The sequence below is a fragment of the Canis lupus genome, chromosome 28 (assembly GCF_011100685.1).
Source record: "Canis lupus familiaris isolate Mischka breed German Shepherd chromosome 28, alternate assembly UU_Cfam_GSD_1.0, whole genome shotgun sequence".
NCBI lineage: Eukaryota > Metazoa > Chordata > Mammalia > Carnivora > Canidae > Canis > Canis lupus.
In genome coordinates, this window is record NC_049249.1 from 6,606,700 (window position 1) to 6,626,230 (window position 19,531).

Sequence of the window (19,531 nt, forward strand, 5' to 3'; positions counted from 1 at the left end):
GGGTCGGATAGGACAGGGCAGAGGAAGAGGGAGAGAGAAAATTCCAAACAGGCTCCACACCCAGCACAGAACCCAGTGCAGAGCTGGATCTCACATCCCTGAGATCATGACCTGAGCTGAAATTAAAGATGCTGAAATCAAAGATGCTTAACCTACTGAGCCACCTAGGTACCCCAAAAGCCTGATAATTGAATACATGAGCCTATATAGAATACACGTAGCAAGTCCATTTATAGTAGCTTAAATTTGACCTAAAACTAATCTGTTCTTTATAATAAAACTTATTCAATTTTTCCTAATATTTCCTGCCATATAATATAGAAGATTATTTTTTAAAGATTTTATTTATTCATGAGAGAGACAGAGACATAGGCAGAGGGAGAAGTAGGCTCTCTGTGCAGAGCCCAACACAGGACTTGATCCCAGGACCCTGGGATCACGTGCTGGGCCCAAGGCAGATGCTCAACCATTGAGCCACCCAAGAATCCCTAGAAGATTTTTTTTTTTTTTTTTTAAAGTAAGCTCCATGCCCACCTTGGGGCTTGAACTTATGACCCTGAAATCAAGAGTCCCCCGCACTACCAACTGAGCCAGTCAGATACCCCTAATACAGAATAATTAAAATGAATTTTTGTCTTGATAATTACAGAAAGTTGTTTATATATAGATGTTTGAAATTTCTTTTTGTGAATTTGTTTTCACTGACAAAATCATACGGTCATGGCAATATGCAGACATTTGTTGTGGAGGCTCAGAGATGATTTTCATGAACTTTAACATCACAGTTCAATTTAAAGATGAAAATAACTCAAGGGGCATTCTGAGAGTTACATATGGGTTGAGTGAGGGAAATCATTTTATGGGAAAGGAATTTGGGTCTGACTTAGTCTTAGAACTTTTAAATAACAGCAGCTGTCAAAAAAATTTTTTCTCCCTTTTGTTCCACTATCTCTGAGTCACTGTTCACCAAATCCTGTAGCAAAACCTAATGAATGGGTAAAGCAAGGATTTAGATAGCCTTGAATTAATAAGGAGAAATATTGTGTCAGCAGGTGGGGGATGTGTCTGTGTGTAGTGTATATATAAAATAAATAAATTTTTAGCATGTCTTATAAAAATTAATTTCATTATAATCACTCTGTGTGCCATTCCGTATATTGGAAGCAGAAACTGTGTTGTAGTACTCTGCTTTATATCTCTGGCTTTTTTATTACCTCACATATTTTTCTTGAAATCTGTCTTTCCTACATACCCTTAACTATAAATCTGAACCTTACCTCTTAGTGTTGTGTTCTGAAGCACTTGAAAACTTTTCCTAGTACCCTTACCATTCTTAATGGAAAAAGATCTATTTTAGTTCTATTTCTTACTACTTACAATGATTTTGTGATTAGTGACTGACTAGTTTGATAAATACTACCAGAAAAAGAAAAAAACAATCCTTCCCATTTCATTTGTCTCTTAAAGGTTTTTCTTATAAAAGGTTTTCAGAGCTTTGTTGTGTAATTTTTTAGCTCTTTGTGAAAAATAATCCCAGAAGTAAAATATGAGCTTCATTGCAGTTTATTAATGCTTAATGCTCATGGTTAGCTTTGGGACCTTACTTGCTTTCTCTTCCTCATTGGATAAAATTTGAAAATGTATTCCTATTCTCTTGTATAGGATTGGGTAGTCAGTATAACTTTGTCATTCTCCATTTAAAAAAAAATTTTTTTTTGCAGATTTATTTATTTTAGAGAAAGCTAACACACGTGCTCGCCACGCACACGCACATGCAAGGTGGGGGAGGGGGCAGAGGGAGAAGGAGAAGAGTAGGAGACTCCTTGCTGAGTGCAGACCCTGACTTGAGCTAGATCTCACCACCCTGAGATCATGACTTGAGCTGAAACCAAGAGCCGGATACTCAACTGACTGAGCCACCCAGGTACCCCATCCTCCATCTTTTTAGAAGTACCCATTTATTCTTTATATGAAGTATGAAGCTGCCTTCTTTTCATTACCTGTGGCATTCACTTTGCCTTACTGAGCCTGATTAGTAGTGTGATAGGAAAGCTAGACCTATATTATGATATGTGGATAGCTGGTGGTAGTTACTTGTGACTTTGCCTTTCTAATACTTAGGATTTTCATGTATCACAGTAACACTAAAGTCATAGTAAGTGTTCCTTTTTTTTTTTTTTTTTTTTAACCTATTCCAGGTAATATGGCACTGTGGTGTTATTCCAAACTTTATTCATTGGATAAATGGCAGAATTGGAATTTGAACTGTGTTGTTGTGGCTCTAGAATTGGTGCTGTTATGCTATATGCTTTTGGAGATGTTTTTCTTGGCGATCTTATTTATTGCCATTGTTTGTTACTTGTATACAAATGATCCCATATACCTATATGCCTTTATTCTCAACTCTTGTTGAACTTCAGATCTCTAGTCCAGCTATCCTTTTTGGTCTCTCCTAACTATCCTGTCCCTGCCACTAGTAAACTTGTCATCTAATTCCATATTTCCTCCACTAGTTCTTCCCTTTTTTTTTTTTTTTTAAGATTTTATTTATTTATTCATCAGAGAGAGAGAGAGAGGCAGAGGGAGAAGCAGGCTCCATGCAGGGAGCCCGATGTGGGACTCGATCCCAGGTCTCCAGGATCACGCCCTGAGCCGAAGGTGGTGCTAAACTGCTGAGCCACCCAGGCTGCCCAGTTCTTCCCACTTTTTAAAATGACATCTTCATTTTCTAGGATTCAGAATCTGAGAGTCCTTTCACTTCCTTGATATTTCATTATTACACCATGTGTGTTTATCCCCTGCAGCATCTCTTCCAGCTTCTTTCTAGGCTTCTCGCCATGATTGTAGTTTAGGTCTGTACTTTCAGCCTAAAATTCTTTAAAACTTTTCTTCCATTATACTTCATGCTTCACACTGCTGCCAGATTAATCTTCCTAAAATGGAGCTCCAGTTCCATTGCTTTCTTGAACCAGGCAGGACCTTTGTGATTGACCTATTAAGGTCCATCTCATATACCACTTATTTTATAAAGCCTTTTCAGTATTACACAATTGGGGATATATAGTATTTGCTTCCTCTGTTCCCACTCTTCAGAGCACTTTTCTTTTCTGACACGTTATTGTACCCTATATTCTAATCATTTTTGTACTTGCCTTCCTACTCACCCTACCCTCAATTGCAAGTTCCTTGGGAGTAGAGATTCTCCTGTAGCCCTAGGATAGGTCTTCGTTCATTAATGCTCAATACATTTATTTATTCATTTATTTTTAAATTTTTATTTATTCATGAGAGAGAGGCAGAGACACAGGCAGAGGGAGAAGCAGGCTCCATGCAGGGAGCCCGATGTGGGACTCAATCCCGGGTCTCCAGGATCATGCCCTGGGCTGAAGGAGGTGCTAAACTGCTGAGCCACCTGGGCTGCCCTGCTCAATACATTTATTGACTTAAACTTACATCTATGAAGAAATACATTTCAGAGTAATCATTATATTTTTGTTATTTTAGGCTTGACCGTCTTTTTATTTTACTGGATACTGGCACTACTCCAGTTACAAGAAAAGCTGCAGCACAGCAACTTGGAGAAGTGGTGAAGCTCCATCCCCATGAACTAAATAACCTTTTATCTAAAGTAAGAACTCTTTTTTTCTTTTAGCATAATGCAATTGTAGAAATTTGTCTGTGGATAGAAATATAACAGTAGAATTGTCTTATTTTATTTTGTTGGCAATTTGTGGTCTTCAGATTCTATTAAATATCTTACTATTTCCATATATATATTATTTATATATACATATTTCCATATATATTTATATATTTATATATATTATATATATTTAAATTTTATTTATATATATATTTAAATTTGGTCTTTTTCATCACAAGATTTAAAATATTTTGGGTTTTTTTGCATCAAGTTTAATTGTCTAAGCAATTTGACAACATACAGCCTTTTGCCTGTGGCACAAATTTGAATCTGACCCAATTTGTTTATGAACTAAGTTGTTAATCTAATTTGTTGTTGTCTGACTTGTTCTTAATGGCTAGTAATTATATCATAGTTGCTAGTCTTCAAAAGGATTGAGTACTCATGGGAAATGATTGAAATATATGAGAAACTAGTTATTACATTTTTATTTATCACCTATTTGAAAGTGGAGGCTTTCTGCTTTGGTGGATCAGATTTTCATAATACTTGCCCATATTCTTTCCCTAAGCAATAGCTGTATTTTTACTGAACTCTGGACTTGAAGAAGTGTGCCTATATGATGATAAGCAACACATTCCATGTGTTTAATAATTCTCTGCCATGCAGGGGTACCTGGGTGGCTCATTTGGTTGAGCCTCCAACTCTTGCTATTGGCTTAGGTCCATGATCTCATGGGTTGTGGGATCAAGCCCCACGTGGGCTCTGCCCTCAGTGGGGAGTCTGCTTGAAGATTCTTTCCCCTCTGTCCCTCTCCCTACGTCTTCCCCCATCATATGTGTGCACTATCTCAAATAAATAAATAAATAAATAAATAAATAAATAAATAAATCTTAAAAAATTTTTTTTTCTGTCATGCAAAGTGAAAACTGGAGTGCTTTGTGTGTCAGGGGCCTTGAATGGGAAGGAGGATGGAAATAGGGTTGAGGAGCGATATGAAAATCCCAAGATACCTCTCTTCCTGCTGGTCTTACCCCTTCCTTTTTTTTTTATTTTTATTTTTTAGCATTTTATTATTTGAGAGAGCATATGAGCAGAGGAGGTGGGGGGGTAAGAGGGATAGGAAGAAGCAGATTCCCCACTGAGCAGGGAGCCCAACATGGGGCTCAGTCTCAGGACCCCAAACTCATGACCTGAGCCAGATGCTTAACTGACTGAGCCACCAAATGACCCTTACCCCTCCCTTTCATTCTCATTTGTTCCTTCTTGATTCATATCAGTAGGAGTTATAAGCCCTTGTGAATAGACAAATCTGTATTTTATGGTTTCCACTATGAGGGCTGACAGTGACCGTCTTTTCCAGTATATTTCACATTTAGATATTATTAGGACTTTCTAACCAATATGTAGATGAAGAGACAGTGATTTGACATCCATGAGCTCCATGTTCTCAGAATGGAGAAGGATGCGTATTAGACAGTATTAAATATTATATTCATGTAGCAGGATAGAGAGGCATACCCATTTCTTTCTTATCCCAGGGGAAAGATGAAAGATTGAATGAGCTGAAACTGAAAACAGTGAGCAAAACTAATCTGTGCTGAACTGAGAAAAGGTTTCCAGCTTTCCAAGTGAATTCTGGTCTTCTTAGGTCCTGGCATATTGGCTGCCATGAAATAATTCCAAAAGAGGCATAGTTTGTTATACCTTCTCACCTCTTATCCTCATTTCTCTCCCCTCAGTGTTGTCCTGTTGCCTTTTGGTTTTGTTTTTTTAAACTACTTATTGTATACTTCAATTTCTTTATTGTACTATTTATTTATTTGTTTATTTATTTATTTATTAAAGATTTTATTTATTTATTCATAGAGAGAGAGAGAGAGGCAGAGACACAGGCAGAGGGAGAAGCGGGCTCCATGCAGGGAGCCCTACGTGGGACTTGATCCCTGGTCTCCAGGATCACACCCTGGGCTGCAGGTGGCGCTAAACCACTGCACCACTGGGGCTGCCCTATGTATTTTTTTTAAGACTTTATTTATTTATTTATTTATTTATTTATTTATTTATTTATTTATTTATTTGAGACACAGAGAGAGAGAGGCAGAGACACAGGCAGAGGGAGAAGTAGACTCCATGCAGGGAGCCTGACATGGGACTCGATCCTGGGTCTCCAGGATCACGCCCTGGGCTGAAGGTGGCACTAAACCGCAGAGCCTCCCAGGTTGCCCCCTAATGTACTTTTTAAAAAAGGTTTTACTTTCAATAAATCTCTACACTCAGTCTTACAATTCCAAAACTAAGAGTTACGTGCTCCACCCACTGGGCCAGCCAGGCATCCCTCAATGATTTTAGATATGTGCAATCATTACCAGTCTAATTTTAAAACATTTTTATTTCCAAAAAGAAATTTCATGTGCATTAGCAATCATTCTCCTTCCCATTCCTAGTCTTAGGCAACTCCTAATCTACTTTCTGCCTATAGATTTGCCTATCCTGAAAGTTTTATATAAATGTGATTGGTTTCCTTCACATTTAAAATAATATTTTTAAGGTTTTTTTATATTGAAGCTTATCTCATTACTTCTTTCTTTTTTTATTGCCAAATATTCCATTGTATGGATGTGATATTGAATATATTATATGGATATACCATATCTTATTTATCTGTTCTTCAGTTAATGCACATTTGGGTTGTTTCCATTCTTTGGCCTTTGATGAATAATGCTGCTATTAAAATTCATGTACAAGTTTTTGTATGGGTGTATGTTCTTCTATTCTGTGTATAGAATTGCTGGATCATATAATAACTATGTTTAATTTTATGAAGAGCTAGGAGACTGTTTTCCAAACTGGCTCCGTTTTTTTATACTCCTGTTAGTGGTGTATGAGAGAGCTGATTTTTCTACATCCTTGCTGATGCTTGTTATTAACTGACTTTTATCATTTCCATACTAGTGAATGTGAAGTGATATGTCACTGTAGTTTTGACTTGCATTTTCCTGGTGATTAGTGATGTTGAACATCTTTTCATGTGTGAATTGACCTTTGGTATATCTTTTTGAGAACTGTCTCTTTAGATCCTTTGCTCATTTCTTCTTTTGAGGAGGGGGCAAAGGGAGAGGAGGGAGAGGAAGGGAGAATCTTTTTTTTTTTTTTAAAGATTTTATTTATTTATTCATGAGAGACACCGAGAGAGAGAGGCAGAGACACAGGCAGAGAGAGAAGTAGGCTCCATTCAGGGAGCCTGACATGGGACTCGATCCCAGGTCTCCAGGATCAGGCCCTGGGCCAAAGGAGGCACTAAACTGCTGAGCCCCCCGGGGCTGTCTGTCAGCTGGGATTTTTATAGGAATTTTGTTGAATCAGTAGATCAATTTAGGGAGTATTACTGCCTTAACAATTTTAAATCTTTAGATCCAAGAACATGAGGTATCTTTCTGTTTCTGTTTTTTTTTTTTTTGTTTGTTTGTTTTATTAGCAGTAGAGAGAGAGAGAGCAAGCATGAATTTGGGGCACAGGGAGAGGGAGAAGCAGGCTACCCACTTAGCAGGGAGTCCGAGTGGGGCTTGATCCCAGGACCCTGGGATCAGGACCTCAGCTGAAGGCATATATTTAACTGATTGAGCCGCCAAGGTGCTCCAAGGTATCTTTCTGTTTGTTTAGATCTTATTTCATTTCTTTCAGTGGTATTTTGAATTTTTTCTAGTTTTCAGTGTATGAGTCTTATGCTTTAAGTTTATTTTTAAGTATTTTAAACTTTTCTATTATAAATGCGATTTAAAAAATTTTATTTTCAAATTGTTTATTGAAAGTATGTAGCAGAACAGTTGATTTTTGTATCCTGATCTTATATCTTCCAATCCTGCTAAACTCATTTATTTTTTTTTTCTGCTAGTTTTTACAACTTAACTCTTTGCATTAAGTAATGGGACTTAATGAAAATACACATTTTGTTTTTTACTATATTAAAAGGTAGGTTATTTTTTAAATGCATTTAACTATTTTTTAACTAAAAGTTTTCTGTTTCCTTTTTTTTTAAGATGTGATATTTCCTGTGAATGATAGAATCTTATAAATGATGTAATTTCAAGATTTTTTATATAAATTTATATATAAAGCCCAAGGGCTGATAAATTAAGAACAAGTAAATTTGTATTTCTCTGTTCTGGTTACTTTGAACAAATGATATTTTTGGTATAACTGTTTTGTCCTATGATTTTTTAAGGTGTTGATATATTTAAGGAGTACAAATTGGGATACTCGAATTGCAGCAGGACAAGCTGTTGAAGCTATAGTGAAAAACGTACCTGAGTGGAATCCAGTACCAAGAACCAAACAAGGTGCTTTTAAGTGGTAAAAGTAGTTTGCAGTAAAATCTACCTATAGAATTAACTATACTGCACATTTTATATTTCAATAATTTAATGATAATTATAATCTAAAAATTGTATTTTAAATTTTAATGATTAGATAATACAATTTAAAGGCTTAATTTTCAGGTGTAGCTTTGTCAGGAAATGACAATAAGGTGATTTTCACCATGCTTTTAAAAGACTACTAAACTATGTTTTTGTGTATGTTTTTTTTAAATTATTAACTGTACAGTATGCTTGATATAAAGAGATTATTGCTTCCCTCAAGGAATTTATGTCCTAAAAACAGAAACTAAATCAGTGCAATGTAAATATTTGAAGCAGTGCTTTTTTTCTTGTTGCTGGGAGAATTAGTGTAATTATTTTCTGATTTAAGCACAATTATGTATAGCTATTTGGCGGGGCCTTTAGTTTTTAATGTGACCTTTAAATGTCTTTGAGTGGAAATTATTTTTCTGACTGCTTGCAACAATATTTAAAAATGATTGTATGCTTTTAAAAATTTATAAATGTATACATCTCAATTAAGTGAAAATTTAACTTGGTGGTGCAATTTGATTTCATTTTCAAGTCACTTTGATGACATCACTTTTATTATGCATTTTATTTTAGCTTGTCTAATATTTTGCTTTAATTATATGGCATCTTTTATGCTAAGTGACTGTATTAATTTGTCCTCTCTCATCAAATGAAACATAACCAGAAAAAAGTTATAACTTGTTTTAGTAAAGAGCTTTTTCTTTTTCAGCTTATTTTCCCTGCTTATTTTGGTATATAGAGATATTAGAACTCATATTCTTTTTATAAAACACTATATTAGTTACACCAGCATTAAGGTTTATGGTAAGGTTGCTTGTTATCACTGGAAAATTAAAGCAATTATACTTTAGTTTAATAAATGAATTATATGCAAGTGCCAGCTAAATAAACTGTTAAGTTAGTGAACAGTTACAATATATTTAAAAATTTTTAATGGCAGAACCTTTTTTTTTTTTTTTTTGAGGAAAGAAAGCATTTTGCAGAGGATTTTAGGCCTTAGATAAATATGTAATTTTAGCAGTTTATCAGTTTATAATTTGCTCATATTATGAGGAGTCCTATTGAATGAATAATTGCTTTGTGTCATAGATATTCCTCAGGTATAGGGACAAATGATGCTTGTTGGCTTATATTTGAATATGTTCTGTGAATATATTTGTTTTCCAAGTTAGCACTGTAGTGTACTCAGGCTGTTATTTTGGTATTTTTAAACAGTTAATGGAGACAATATGATATTTAACATATATATTGCCATATGGGATGCATTTCTTTATATAATAATGTGCTTTTGTAGTGAAAAACAGCTATACATACACCAACTGATGTTCTGATAGTTTGTAGAAGGGGAGCCACCAACTAAATAGTTTATTCATAAATAAGAGCTGATCATAAATCACAATAGCTTTTCTATTTCTGCTGCCTTTTACTTAAAATGTTACATACACAACCACCCCAAGTGGTGCTATTTTCTTTCATTCTACCCTTTGTTTTTGTGATCAAATTAAATATTTTCAACCTCATTTAGAATCTACTTCAGAAAGTGCTATGGAAGATTCACCTTCTACAGATCGATTGAATTTTGACAGATTTGATATATGTAGATTGTTACAACATGGGGCATCACTTTTGGGATCTGCTGGTGCAGAATTTGAAGTACAAGATGAAAAATCAGGTATGTAGTAGTCCTGTAGAAGAAAGTCTGAAATGTGTGTGTTTAATTTATCACTTGATATGCTACATATCAGTCATGCAAAGTCTTATTAATAGATGTTACAAAATGTAAATTGAAGTTTGTGGTTGGGAAAGAGGAGGCATTGTAGGTAGAGAAGATAACCAAAAGTACTTGGTCTAGGGTACCCTGGGTGGCTCAGTGGTTTAGCGCCTGCCTTCAGCCCAGGGCGTGATTGTGGAGACCGAGGATTGAGTCCTGCATCAGGCTTCCTGCATGGAGCCTGCTTCTCCCTCTGCCTGTATCTCTGCCTCTCTCTCATGAATAAATAAAAATTTAAAAATAAATGAATAAATAAATGTATTGAGCATTAATGAACGAAGACCTGTGTGTTAACATTAGTTAACTAATAACTAACATTATTAGTTTCAGGGGTAGAATTTAGTGATTCATGTTACCTGGTGCTCATTACATCAAGTACCCTCCTTAATGCCTGTCACCCAATTACCTCATCCCACAAATCCACCTCCCTTCCAGCAATCTTCAGTTTGTTTCCTAGAGTTAAGAATTTCTTCTGGTTTGCCTCCTTCTCTGTTTTTATCTCATTTTTCCTTCCTTTCCCCTATGTTCATCCTGTTTTGTTTCTTTAATTACACTTAGTATAATACCCTCTGGTTCCATCCATGTTGTTGTAAACAGCAAGATTTCATTCTTTTTGATGGCTGAGTGATATTCCATTACACATACACAACCATACCTCCTTTATTCAACTGTTGGTGGATATCTGGATTCTTTCCATAGTTTGTCTATTGTGAACATTGCTGCTATAATAAACATTGGAGTGCAGGTACCCCTTAGAATCACTGTGTTTATATTCTTTAGGCAAATACATAGTAGTGCAATTGCTGGTCATAGGATAGCTCTATTTTTAAGTTTTTGAGGAACCTCCAGACTGTTTTTCAGAGTGGCTGTACCAGCTTGCATTCCCACCAGCAGTATGAGTGTTCCCCTTTCTCCACGCTTTACCAACATCTGTCATTTCCTGACTTGTTAATTTTAGCCATTCTGATTGGTGTCAGGTGGTATCTCATTGTGGGTTTTTTTTTTTTTAATTTTATTTATTTATTCATGAGAGACACACAGAGAGGCAGACAAAGGCAGGGGGGAAGCAGGATCCATGCAGGGAGTCTGATGTGGGACTCGATAAGACTCCAGGATCACACCCTGAGCCAAGGCAGATGCTTTAGCCGCTAATCCACCCACGCATCCCTCATTGTGGTTTTGATTTGTATTTCCCTGATGCTGAATGATGTTGAGCATTTTTTCATGTGTCTGTTAGCCATTTGTATGTTTTCTTTTTTTTTTTTTTAATTTTTATTTATTTATGATAGTCACACAGAGAGAGAGAGAGAGGCAGAGACACAGGCAGAGGGAGAAGCAGGCTCCATGCACCGGGAGCCCGACGTGGGATTCGATCCCGGGTCTCCAGGATCGCACCCTGGGCCAAAGGCAGGCGCCAAACCGCTGCGCCACCCAGGGATCCCATTTGTATGTTTTCTTTGGAGAAATATCTGTTCACGTCTTCTGCCCGTTTCTGGACTGGATTATTTGGTTTTGGGGTGTTGAGTTTGATAAGTTCTTTATAGACTAGGCCTTTATCTGATCAGACATTTGCAAATATCTTCTCCTATTCTGTAGGTTGTCTTTGGGTTTTGTCGACTGTTTCCTTTGCTGTGCAAAAGCTTTTTATCTTGAAGTCCCAATAGTTCATTTTTGTCTATGTTTCCCTCACCTTTGGAGACGTGTCTAGCAAGAAGTTCCTGTGGCTGAAATCAGAGAGGTTGCTGCCTGTGTTCTCTAAGATTCTGATGGATTCCTGTCTCACATTTAGGTCTTTCATCCATTTTGAGTTTCTTTTTGTGTATGGTGTAAGAAAGTGGTCCAGTTTAATTCTTTTGCATGTGGCTGTCCAATTTTCCCAACACCATTTGTGTCTTTTTTTTTTTTTTTCCCAACACCATTTGTTGAAGAGACTTTTTTTCCATTGGATATTCTTTCTTGCTTTGTTGATGATTAGTTGACCTTAGAGTTGAGAGTCCATTTCTGGGTTCTGTATTCTGTTCCATTGTTCTTTGTGTCTGTTTCTGTGCTAAGAATGTACTGTTTGAATGATTACAGCTTTGTAATACAGCTTGAAGTCTAGGACATTGTATTTCAAAGAACAAAACTCCACAAGTGACTCTGATATGTAACTAGGATTGGGAACCCCAATTTTTGGGCAACTTAGATTTTAATGCTGATAAGTCTCAGTATACTGAACAGTGGTCATTTAAAATTCTCTAATTAGATTTTCTTTACATGTCTGCTTATCTGTGTTTGTTTTCTCATATATGAAGGACACATGCAGATTTAGTATAGGTGCTAGTTTGATTTTCCTTTGCATTTGTACAGGTTATTTTCTCCAGTAGGAATGAGAGGACTGATTTTGGGTTCTGTGTAAGTGTCATGGACTTGTGATCCAGCATTCTTCACTTTTGGCTGCCTATGGTTTTTCCCTCAAGGTAGAACAGTCTTAAATTAAAAAAAAAAAAAAAAAACAAAACTATTGAGATATAATTCACATACCATAAAATTCACCCATTTTTAAAGTGTACATTTCAGGGGCAGCCCCGGTGGCGCAGCAGTTTAGCGCCACCTGCAGCCCAGGGCGTGATCCTGGAGACCCTGGATCGAGTCCCACATCAGGCTCTCTGGATGGAGCCTGCTTCTCCCTCTGCCTGTGTCTCTATGAATAAATAAATAAAATCTTTAAAAAAAAAGTGTACATTTCAGTGGTGCTTAATATATTCACACATATATGCCGTCAATTTTAGAGTATTTTCCTTATCTCAAGAAGAAACCCTAAATCCTTTATCTATCAACCTCCTACTCCCTACTTCCTTCCGTCCCCTTCTAGGCCTTAAGCATCTTTCTGTCTCTGCCAGTTCTGGACAGTTCTTATGAATGGAATCATATAATTAATGTGGTCTTTTGTAACTGGCTTCTTAGCAGAATGTTTCTAAGGTTTATCCATCCTGTAGTATATATCAGTACTTATTTCATTTTGTTTTCCTAAATAGTTTTTATTACTGTTACCAGATGTATCAGTTTTTTAATTATGGTAGAATACAGATAACATAAGATTTACATTTTAACTATTTTTAAGCGTATATTTCAGTAATATTAAGTACATTTACATTGTTGTGAGCCAATCTCCAGAACTCTCTTCATGTTGCAAAACTGAAACTTTATACACTAGTCCCCCTTATCCACAAAGGACATATTTCAAGACCCCCAGTGGTTGCCTGAAACTGTAAGTAGTACCAAGCCATATGTATTCTGTTTTTTCCTATACATACAGAACTATGATAAAGTTTAATTTATAAATTAGGCACAGTGAGAGATTGACAACAATAAAATAGTACTATTATAATAATGCATTTTTAAAAAAATATTTATTTATTCATGAGAGACACAGAGAGAGAGGCAGAGACACACAAGGAGAAACAGGCTCCATGCAGGAAGCCCAATGTGGGACTTGATCCCAGGACTCCAGGATCACGCCCTGGGCCAAAGGCAGGTGCCAAACTGCTGCGCTACTCAGGGATCCCCATAATAATGTACTTTAATAAAAGTTATATAAATCTCTCTTGAAATATTTTACTGTAATGTACTTACCCTTCTTGTGATGATGTGAGATGGTAAAATGCCTAAGTAATGTGAATGACCTAGGCAATGTGATGTAGCGTTAGGCTACGATTGACCTTCTGACAATATGTCAGGAACAAGATCATCTGCCTCTGGGCTACACTTGAACCTCAGAAAGTGAAACCATGGATGAGTGGGGGTTAAACAATTCCCGTTCTTCCCTCCCTCCAGCCCCTAGTAACCACCATTCTACTTTCTGTTTTTGTGAGTTTGACTATCCTAAGTACTTCATATAAGTAGAGTCATAACAGTATTTGTCCTTTTGTGATTGGCTTGTTTTGCTTAAGATAATCTCCTCAGGGTTCATATATGTCATAGCATGTATCAGAATTTCCTTCCTTTTTAAGGCTGAATAATATTCCAATGTGTGTTTATGCCACATTTTGTTTATTCATTCACCCATCTGTGGATATTTGGGTTGCTTCTACATTTTGGTATTGTAAATAATGCTGCTGTGAACATGGGTATACAAATATCTATTTGAATTCCTGCTTTTGGTTCTTTTGGTTATATACCCAGAAGAGAATTACTGGATCACGTTGTATTTTAATTTTTAATTTTTTTAGGAACTGCCGAACTGTTTTAATAGTGGGTATACCATTTTACATTCACAAAAATTTCTAGTTTTTCCACATCCTTGCTGTGTTGGGGGGCCCATAGGTGGCTATTAAATTAACATGCAGATTATGACCTGCTGAATGAGAATGCTCAAACTACCCAGATGGAATTGGCACGTAGCCCCTCAACGTCAAGTTCCCATTTTGCAAAAGTGAAAACCCCAGATTGTTTTGATGGAAGGCACAATTTCAATTCACTCACACAAGGGAAATAAAATCACTTTGGGTGTGGAGCCTTCTTTAAAAATAAATAAGTTTATTTCCACAGGAATGGATCTCATTTTACATATATTTGATAATTCGTAGTAGGACAATGTGGGAATCTCAGTGAAAAGTCTTAGAGTGATTTGTTAGCTAGAACACTATTTTTAAATCATAGTTAGGACAGAGATAATGAATATGGTTGGTTTTATTGTCAGGAGGGGTGTTTTAATAGTTAAAATTAAAAAAAATTAATCAAGTTTGATCTTCATTTATTAGACTTCTTATCTGATTTGGAGGAAATCTATTTCTTTTCTGTGTAAAGGTGAAGTGGATCCTAAAGAGAGGATAGCACGCCAACGGAAACTATTACAGAAGAAACTTGGTCTTAATATGGGAGAAGCCATTGGAATGAGTACTGAAGAACTCTTCAATGATGAAGATTTGGATTATACCCCAACTTCGGCAGCCTTTCTAAACAAACAACCTGTAGGTAAAATCTTTGGTTGTTTGATTACAAGTAATAATACAGAGGTTTTGTTTCATTTTTCCATGTAATTGCAATTAAAAAAATACTATTCTTAATTCTGCTAATTCCTGCTTGTTCCACCGTAATTTAGTGTCTTCATAAATTGGATTTCTGATAACACATCCTAAAGAGACAGAAGTTCAGCCTATTGTAGACTCTGGATTGACAGATTAAAAAAAGCTGTGGTTGACCTTTTAGGAACCACTGCTACTGAGAGATCCTAGTTGCTTTTTCCTTTGTTCTTTAGTTAAAAAAAAAAAAATGTATTTGAGAGATTGGAAGATAATAAGGGCTAGTATAATGATACTAGAGATCTTTAGATCTATGATTTATTCTTTTGAGAAAGTAACAGACATGATAACAACACTTTCAAACAATACAAAAAGGTATACAATATGAAATAAAAGAAGTTTTAGATAATTGTTGGACACCCATGTCTCCATGCCCCATAAGCAACCCTTTATAAGTTACTTTACACAAGTATTTGTATCCTGTTAAGCCATATTTACATTTTCCCACTGCAAATAGCTGAATATGTAAGTATATATAGATTGATCATACATTTTTTTAAACTTTTCTGCATATCCATTTAATTTTTTTTAATTGGAGATCATACATTTTTTTGATAGCTTGATAGTTCTGCTCTGTATTCCTTTCTTTTCTCTATTTTTCCAGTTCCCCTTGGATGCCTACATACTGCTGCTTTGTTTTGTTTTTGTTTTTATTTTTTTCCTGTTAATGTCCCAAACTGTTTAAGCTCCAGTAAAAGTTGTGGCTCTCTCCTCAGAAAAATTCACGTATAAGTGAAACATTACCATTCAGGGATTTGGTATTCTTTCCTCTTGCCCCTGCAGTATCTTTTAGCATTTCCTGGTCCTTGTTAAGAATTTCTGCTTTGTCCTGAAACGCTTATCTTCTCTCTCTTTTGGTCTTTTCCTTTGCCTTTTACGCTAGTTGTTTTCTAAACCATCAGAATTTGCAAACTCTTTTTTAGGGCTAAGGGAGTGTGTGTTGATGAATAGCTTTTGCAGACAAAATAATTGGAACATTCCAGAGGTAGATGATAATAACACCAGGAAGGAACAGAAAAAAATGGGATGCAAAGCATGAAGTAGAAATAAAAAAGAAGAAAATAGAATAAAGGAGAATAAAAATGTAGTAATGTGATTACAATGTGGTAATTGTGTATGGTATCTTAAGAAAAAAGGTGGGTCAGGTATATTAGAGAAAACGGGCTGTTGACAGAATAGTTGTTTGTCGGATGGGCAACAGTCAGTTTGAAGTTGGCAAGATCCAAGTTGAATTGGCCTTATATGTCATGGACCTTTGGGAAGAGTTGTTTAATGCTACTTGTTGCTGTAGTTTCATCACTATTTGTATTTATGCCAGTGTTCCCTGGACCAAGACTATAGTAGGGCATCAGTACTAGTGACCCTGATTGGTTGTCAAAGTGTGGATTTCAGTTGAATCTTAATCAGATGAGTGCAGAAAGGATTTTTAGGCTTGAGTTCAAAATATTTCTACCTCACAGACTTTATAATGTCTCCCAAGAATGAAAAAGACAGCAAAAACAGTAGACAGGGTAACCTGGGTGGTGCATTCAGTTGAGTGTCCACTCAGGTCATGATCTCAGGATTGTGAGATCAAGCCCAGGGTCGGGCTCTGAGCTCAGTGAGGAGTCTGCTAAGGTTTCTCTCTCCCTCTACTTCTGCCGTTCCCTGTGCACACACACACACACTCTCTCTCTCTTAAGTGAGTAAATACATCTTTAAAAAAACCCAAAATAAAGAAGCAGAAGCAAAAAACAGTAGAAAGTGACTGCTTAAGAGGGAAGGAGCATATAATTTGGGTTATGTTGACTATAGGATGCTGGATCACTTAATGGCTGTAAGTTTTAGTTTTTTCAACAGATGATGATTCTCAGTTTCTTTTACTGATAATTCTTTATTATAACTTTTGGGGTGGTATTATGGTTATTCATTGATACATATGTGTGTGTGTGTGCATACATATATATACATATACACACACATATATATAGGTTTTATTTTATTTTAAATCCAGTATCATTAACATACAGTGTTATATTAGTTTTGGGTGTATGATATATTGATTCAACAATTCTGTATATTACTCAGCTCATCAAGTAAGTGTACTCTTAATCTCCTTCACCTATTTCACCCATATCCCCACCTACCTCCCCTCTGGTAACCATCAGTTTGTTCTCTATAATTAAGAGTCTATTGGGGTGCCTGGGTGGCTCAGTTGGTTAAGTGTCTGCCTTTGGCTCAGGTCATGATCCCAGCGTCCAGGGATGGAGCCCCACATCAGGCTCCTTGCTCAGTTGGGAGTCTGCTTCTCCCTCTCCCTGCTCTTATGCTCTCTCTTGCTCTCTCACTCTCTCCCTGTACCCCTCTCCCTCTCTTGTTCTCCATTTCTTCCTTTCCCTCTCAAAGTCTTTCTTTTTTTAAAGCCTGTTTTTGGTTTGTCTGTCTTGTTTTTCTTTGTTCATTTGTTTCTTAAATTCCACCTATAAGTGAAATCATATGGCATTTGTCTTTTTCTGATTTATTTTGCTTAGCATTATCATCTCTAAATCTATTATTGCCAATGGCAAGATTTCATTTTTTATGGCCGAGTAATATTCTGTTGTATCTCTGTACCACATCTTTATTACTGTGGTTAATTTGAGGTATCACCTTTTCAAAACCCTCTCTGTAGGTTATGATCATACATTTTTGTCACATCTGTGACAATAAAAGTTAAGAAACACACAAGCATCTGTTGGAAATTGGAAGAATATGGAAAAAGGAAGAAGAGATTGAAATTGTGGTAGAGCCATACAACAGAATAGCACAATGCTGTCAAAATATAGTTAATTTGGCTATAGTTAAATTCATAGACTTAGTCTTCTTCTGAGGCTATGACTATCGTTTATTTTAACTTCAAAAGTTCAAACTCAGCATTCTTTTATTCTTTTAGACTCTCCAGGCAGCTGAATTGATTGACTCAGAATTTCGAGCAGGAATGAGTAATAGACAAAAGAACAAAGCTAAAAGAATGGCCAAGTTATTTGCAAAACAGAGATCCAGGGATGCAGTGGAAACTAATGAGAAGAGGTAGTAATCTTTTTTTGCTTATTCATTTAAAATAGTGATGCTTTGTAGCTTAAATCTGTGTCTGCTTGATTTTTAAAAACATTTGCTGACTTTGTCTTTGGCTGTAGAGTACCTTTGGATTGTCTTGTCTATTGACAGAGATTATTTACTATTGGTGGGAACTAGGATAATTTACATATGCAGATTTTTTTGTTTGGATGGGGGCTGAAGCTCTTCCAAGGGAAGTACATTCCAAGTAGAGAGAACAAGTGTCAATGCCTTAATCATAGACTGTTCAAGAAACAGAAAGAAAGGCAGTACATCTAGGATAAGTAGAGAGAAGTGAGGGCAGTACAGAGTGAAGTCAGAGAGATGGTCTAAGGGCCGCAAGTTAAGAATATTACTTGAGTATAGAACTGTCGCAGTATTATATTACCTGTCTTCCAGCCTGGGGACTAAGCCAAATAACAGGTAATAATGCAGGTTTGTTTACCGAATCTTGTTGTAGGAAAAATTCTGGATATACCTACTGTCCTTTTTCTTAACGAATTAATAAAAGTGATATCTGTATATGGTTTGGAAAAGCACTCCTAAGAGTAGTTCAGAACAACCCTTCAGAAGCACTTTAAGGGATGTATTAAAATACAGATTTTCATACCCCACTCTGCTGTGTTGAATCAAGATCTTGGTCTAGACGTGTTTGAGTAAATGATATAACGCATGAGGACTTACAAAGGCTTTTTGCAAGTGACAGAACCTTTTGTTTCCATTCACATAAAACTAAAAAGTAAGTTTACAGCATTTATTTAAAGACTAGATACAAGGGGGGAATAAGGGCAGTCCTGGTGGCGCAGCAGTTTAGCGCCGCCTGCAGCCCAGGGTGTGATCCTGGAGTCTGTCAGGCTCTCTGTATGATGCCTGCATCTCCCTCTGCCTGTGTCTCTGCCTCTCTCTCTCTGTCTCTATGAATAAATAAATCTTAAAAAAAAAATCAAAGGGGGAATAAATAATAAACATCTATTTGGTGTAAATTTCTTTGGGGTTCTTTTTAGTATGAAATTTTTATTAAGCTTTATTAAACAGCAGGTTTTTTTTTTAAAAGAACAACTTACTAGGACTGCATATAGCAATCTGTGTCTTTTGGCTTTTTTCATATAAGCAGATTTCCCCAAATATTTGAATATTGAAATAGTAGATCTTACTTTTCAGAGTTCATGATTTATTCATTCTGCAAATATTTACTGAATAGCTTCTAAGTGCCAGATACTATTCTAGGCCCTCAGGATGCATTGGTGAATAAAATAGATTAAAATTCTGCCTTCATGAAGCTTATATTCTAGAGGAAAAAATGAAGAAGATAAGTAAGTAGGGGCACCTGCCTGGCTCAGTCGGTAGAGCATGCAACTCTGGGTCTTGGGGTTGTAAATTTGGTCCCATGTTGGGTAGAGATAACTTAAAAAAAAAAGAAGATAAGTAATATCATGTTAATGGTAAGGATTTAAAAAGACAAAGGAGATGAAACAAGGAAGTAACATGAAATGTTTTGTGGGGAGAGAGTTTGGAATTTTGGATAGCATAGTCAGGGAGGGATTCACAGAAGTGACTTTTCATTAAA

At 36.2% G+C, this 19,531-nt stretch overlaps 1 protein-coding gene across 1 annotated transcript in view; it reads left to right on the forward strand.

Annotated features, from left to right (window-relative positions):
• The window catches only part of BTAF1 (B-TFIID TATA-box binding protein associated factor 1), a 95,308-nt gene that overhangs the window by 12,823 nt on the left and 62,954 nt on the right, over positions 1–19,531 (forward strand). Inside the window, exons 2-6 of the mRNA XM_038578185.1 lie at positions 3,505–3,628; positions 7,869–7,983; positions 9,581–9,727; positions 14,615–14,778; positions 17,801–17,937. Of these exons, the coding sequence (XP_038434113.1) occupies positions 3,505–3,628; positions 7,869–7,983; positions 9,581–9,727; positions 14,615–14,778; positions 17,801–17,937 (687 nt within the window). The remainder of the gene's footprint in view (positions 1–3,504; positions 3,629–7,868; positions 7,984–9,580; positions 9,728–14,614; positions 14,779–17,800; positions 17,938–19,531) is intronic.